The sequence below is a fragment of the Limulus polyphemus genome, unplaced genomic scaffold (genome assembly GCF_000517525.1).
Source record: "Limulus polyphemus unplaced genomic scaffold, Limulus_polyphemus-2.1.2 Scaffold71, whole genome shotgun sequence".
Lineage (NCBI taxonomy): Eukaryota > Metazoa > Arthropoda > Merostomata > Xiphosura > Limulidae > Limulus > Limulus polyphemus.
Window position 1 is genome coordinate 196,935 of NW_013665681.1, and position 5,637 is coordinate 202,571.

The window sequence follows — 5,637 nt, forward strand, 5'->3', positions numbered from 1 at the left end:
TTAGTTTAGTTATATTAGTTACTTAACGTTAACTTTAAGTTATTACCTAGTACGTATACTACTAGTATAGTTTTATTATACTACACTATACACACACACACACACACACACACACACACACACACACACACACACACACACACACACACACACACACACACACACACACACACACACAATTATTGTAGTAGTTATTTTGTTTTTGCAATTTGCTTTTAAGAAAATTATTTTTAGTCTTTGAGGGTACTCTAACTGAGGTTTAAGAATGTTCAGCATTTGGCAGAGTCCGAGGTGATCATATTTTCTTCAGTAATCTTGTTTTCTTTTTGCTGTTAGGTAAAATTTCCTTCAGAATATAACCTTTATTGGTCAGTATTTCACTTTACAGCTTCTTCAGGAGCAGTATATAACTTAAGTTCACTATTCAACATGATTAATAAAGTTTTCACGTTGCCTGAGAAGATAATTCCTGTGCATGTGATTTTACATTGATCTGAATGAGCTTTGAAAAATCATTGTATTTAATCAATCATTTCTTTCTTTTCCATTGCAAATATTTTTCAGTAACCTTTTTGGTTTGTTTGATGAGAATGGAAAGTTTGTACCTGTCTGTTATTTACTTTTTATTTTGAATTTTTCTATGAAGTCTTGGCTTTTTCTTCTTTAAGAGAGTTTAAGCAGAGAATAGTGCACTGAATTAAAAACTTTTATGGACTGCATATGTTTATAGTTCTATTTTGGATTGTGTTTTGCATTCTCTTAATTTTTTTTATTAATGGATAAATTATTTGTTATTTTTGAATAAATAATGAAGCAATAACACTGGTATTGTTTCATCTATAATTTAATTTTATATACTTTGTTTATTTAGCATGTTTATTTAATATAATAACAGAAAGATGGTGTGTTTAGTTTGTTACAAAGATACCTTAATAAATTTGAAATATGAATATTGCTCTGCTTGTTCTTCCTGGATTTGCTTTGTAATTTTAATATGCATGAATAGATTGTATGTGGACTTTGCACATTTGTACATATTGTAGGCCCCGTTCGTCGTAATCCTATAACAGGGGAGGTGTACGATGATACTGCTAATGTGAATGGACATGCAAATAGAACAGGTATGCTTATGATGTTAAGAATTCTGCTATTGAAATCTGAGGTGGCATACATACAGAAACATATTATACTGTTAAAATCTTGAGTGGATTATGCTTGTGACATTTTTACACTCTTGTCATTGAGGTGTTACTTCCTTAGTGTGTTTTATTCACTAGATATTTTGGCTAAAAGACATTTTTATACCAATTTTAATTGTACAGCTACAGTGGTAATCATGTTAAGAAAAATGTACTTTGATTCTTACCCCCCCCCCCCCAAGTCCAATTATTTATAACCCTAGCCCAATTTTATGCCTTTTTTTTTCTTTATTATTATTATATCTTTCTGAAATATTATTCTATATTGCCTCTAAAAATGTGAAAGTAGAAAATTGCATGTAGTAATATGAAGAATTGACTTGAAAACTACTGGAACACTACATGTGGCTCCTAATAATAAGTTACTTTTATTTTGCTTTTTTTGTTTTAAAGGAAACTTCTTCAAAAGCAGTCTGTCAGCATAGAGGGGGGGGGGGGGTGTTTGGATGTAATTTCGAATCAGATGTATCAAACATGATATTAATAGAAAGGACATTTAAGGTTAAAGATTGTTCTTAATTGTCTGCGAGTTTGTGGGATACAGATGTTTTTATCTACTCAAGAACTTTTTTTATTAGCCAAATAAAGGATGTTGTGAGACAATTTACTAAAACAATTTGATTCTAAAATATTTTTTAATTGTCCATTGTGGTACTAAAATAATTTTGTATTATGGTTTTAATTGAAATGGCTTACCTGGTAATTCTCTTGTATGTTTGTTAAACATTATTTAAGACTTTAAAAATTCTCTAAACAAAATTTATCATTCGTAAACTTGTTTTAATTCTACTGGCCTAAAATGTATAAAGAAAATTATGTAGTTTTAATTGGTTTTTAGTTGATTCTAAGAGATTGTGAAAGTGTGGCTATTCAGAATCAAAATCAATAAGCTTATTTTTGAAGCCCATTTAAGTTGGGTAATAAAGTGGTTTTTTCATACTCCCCTTTTCTGTTAGTAATTATGAAACTCCTACACATTTGTATAATAATTATGAAGTTGTTGATGATAAGTCCAGAAAATTGTATTAATTGGTTTCACAGAATAAATGTCCCGATAAGGATAAGCTTCATGGATAATTTGTATAGGCCTCTTAGATATTTTCCATTTATTTAGTTAGCTGTAAGTATTAAGCAGTTGGTTTGTATGCAAGATTCACATGTTAATTATTAAATATGAAATTAGTTAAAGTATATAGCACAAGTTTAGGTTAGAGTATTCTAAGCATCCCACCATTCAAACGTCAGGGATAAAGTTGTATTAAATAATCTGTTTGTAATATGGAAACTTTTTTTTCACTTGTTGTATTTTCTTTTATAATTTACATTGCATGTACTATTAGCAACTGTGGCAGAAACAATACGAGGAATGACAGAAAATGTATCATGGAGTTAAATTGAACTTTTGGCTCTGACTAATTAAAAAAGAAAAAAAAAAGACCCAAACATAAATGTGAAACAATGTTCAAAGTAATCTTTATTAAATAACAAAAGTATATCTATATATATATATATATAATATCCTTGACCTTTATCATATTTCAGTTTAAGATTGTTCTGGGTTAATAATAGCTGTTTTAACAGTAGAATCACCAAATCCAGTTACTGGCAGTGGAGATCCAGGTTGTCCAGTCCAGCCATGTGTTCGTGTTAGAAATCCTCCTGGCGGCAAATCCTCTGGAATATTCTAAAGTGTTAGCCTGCAAAATTACCTTTGACTGACATTATGCCACTGAATTGTGCTATCTTTCCTCTTTCATAAAAACAGTTTTGCTCAATGTTGATACTCACGCATTCAATTAAACATTCCAGAAGTTTTCTGAAAATCTTTCTTAAAGTTTTATACTAATAAATTACATATTTTCTCTTGTAGATTATGATTTTATATAAACCTAAATGCTTTTAGCTTTTTTTGGTAAAATATATTGCTTAGAGAATTTATTAGTTTTAAAAGCATGTAATTTTTATTTCTATAATTCTATTTATTACAATATTTTCTAACAAGTATCTTTCTTTTCCTTTATTTTATTTAGGTGTTTGAGTTAGTTACACTGCAGGTATGTTTGTCTGATATCTTTCTTGCAACTCTTAGGCATATTATACTTGAAACAAAAAAGTTCACTTTTATATTTGAACCTGAATTCCACTGCATTTAAATTTTGGGTTATGGGTAAACAGTGTAATATTATTTATCTGAAAAAATTTCTAGTGACTTGCTTGTTGTTAACCATATAACATATTGTAATACTTAATGAATAGAAATTCCACATTAAAAATAAAACCAGAGCTATGGGGCCACCAAAACACACATGTTAGCAGCGAAGTTTCTTGTGAAGCATTGAATAGCTTAAGTTAAGAAATGACAGTTTGTGAAACGTTTATGTATTGTACTTTTCATTTAAAAGTGATTGTTATAATTTGTTTGTACCTTAAAGGGTTTGCACTTTACATTTTACGAATAAAAGTTGTGGAATATAAATTTTGTGAAATTATTCATGATGGACACATTAATTCATACATAATATATGTTTAGTAGATGCAAAAATATACTTTTTAACTTGAATGGCCAGGTGGTTAGGGCTCTTGACTCGCAATCTGAGGGTCACAGGTTCAAATCCCCATCCAACCAAACATACTCACCCTTTCAGCCGTGTGGGTGTTATAATATGATGGTCAATCCTGTTATTCGTTGGTAAAAGAGTAGCCCAAGAGTTGGCAGTGGGTGGTGATGACTAGCTGTCTAGTCTTTCACTACTAAATTATGGATGGCTAGTGAAGATAGCCCTCTTGTAGCTTTGCATGAAATTCAAAACAAGCTTTAATTTTCATAGCATTTTGCTATCATTTATTACTTTCACTCCTGGAGGAAGTGGATGGGGTTATTACAATGAAATCTGTGTATCTCGTATCTTGTATCTAAAACTGATAGACTGATGTACACAAACATTTTACACAAGATGGGAAATTAGTATGGGATAGTCCTCCCCAAATTTGATCCATATCTGGATTACTTTGAAGCATTTTCATAATGGGAAGATGGAGCATTATTAGGTTTAGGGTTGATAATGCTAAAGTGTTACTGGATTTGTACCAAATTTCATTGACACATTAAGGTTGAGACTCCTCATCATACTACAAAAAATGATCCAGATTGTTGACCATTTTTGGATCTGAGAAGGATTTTCTGAGTTTTCAAATGTGAAATTTGATGTTATTCAATATAAATGCATGCAGTATCAAGAAAGAATGGTGGGGCAAGAGTATGCAATTTCTGTAATTGCTCTTGTTAAATTTTCTAGATTTAAAATTGGCTTAAATTACCTTAATACTTATTGGTTGTGCCCACAAGTTTACTGTGAAAATTAGTCATTTACGAAGTCTGAATACCATGTAACAACCTGCTATATCCTATGTTTAAAAGAAAACATCTTTTTACATTTTGGATAAGGCTATTAAATCTCAAAATGTGCTATGAACATTTGTAAGTTACAGCAGTAAAAATGAGGGCTAGTAAACATTTAATATGAACACGTGTTAGGCTTTAAAAGCCTTGTTGATTTACTATCTTAAACATTTGAAATCACCAACATAATATTTTGAACTTGCAGTTGTGTTTCCTGGTAAAGATTTGTGTTCTGTTTAAAAGAACATTCTACAAAGTGAGATTTTTATTTAACCAGTTCAGAAGCTGGTTTGGCTCATCATTGTCAAGTTAACCAGCCATAAGAAATGTTTGAGTAGGACAATATGGTTCAGCAAGGTAACAGTTAACCTTGATTGCACGTGGCTTAGTTAATTTCTGTGGATAAAAATCAGTAGTGTTTCAAATTGTTTACATTCTTTTAAAATTGGATCATTAAGCAGTTATTACTGTTTGAAGCTCCAATTGCAGTTTAAAAAAAAAATAGTCTGTGGTTTGAGAAATGTAGAGTCAAGTAGTTCCTTTTTAATAACTTTTATGAAGTGGCACTTAGAACACGAGATGTATGATTCCTCAAAAATTTAACTGCAATGTTTAAAAAAACTAACATTATGCTTCCTTTAAGATACACACATGCACACACAAGGTTATGTTCTTAACTTGAAATATACCTTACTAGCAATATACTGTCTTAGCATTACTCATTACTTAATTTGCATTTGTTAAATTTTCAAAACAAAAATCCTAGGTTTAAGTGCTTGGTGGTTATCATGACATGCTTGGCAATCTAAAAAAAAAAATAGTACTTCATTGTTGGTCTTGTTGAGCTATTTATGTTACAACATCCAAGTATTAGTTAACACATTTTAAGACTTGAAGATGTACAGAGTAAAAAAAAAACATAAAGTAAAATATATGTTTATGTATATAACTGCCAAAATACAATCTTTTCAGGAAGAAATGTTTGAAATAAAAGGCTTTATCTTTCAGAACACCACTGGTAACATCTAAGCATAGAAG

General features: G+C 30.3%; 1 protein-coding gene across 4 annotated transcripts in view; it reads left to right on the top strand.

Moving 5' to 3' along the window:
- Positions 1-3,675, top strand: part of LOC106465966 (jupiter microtubule associated homolog 2-like) — a 30,419-nt gene extending 26,744 nt beyond the window's left edge. The window contains exons 3-4 of one of the 4 annotated variants that reach the window (XM_013926218.2): positions 1,044-1,121; positions 2,781-3,675. In XM_013926218.2, the coding sequence (XP_013781672.1) occupies positions 1,044-1,121; positions 2,781-2,887 (185 nt within the window). In that variant the 3' untranslated portion in view covers positions 2,888-3,675. The remainder of the gene's footprint in view (positions 1-1,043; positions 1,122-2,780) is intronic. The other 3 variants (XM_013926224.2, XM_013926231.2, XM_013926239.2) reach the window with 3 other exon arrangements.
- Positions 3,676-5,637: the final 1,962 nt, after the last annotated feature.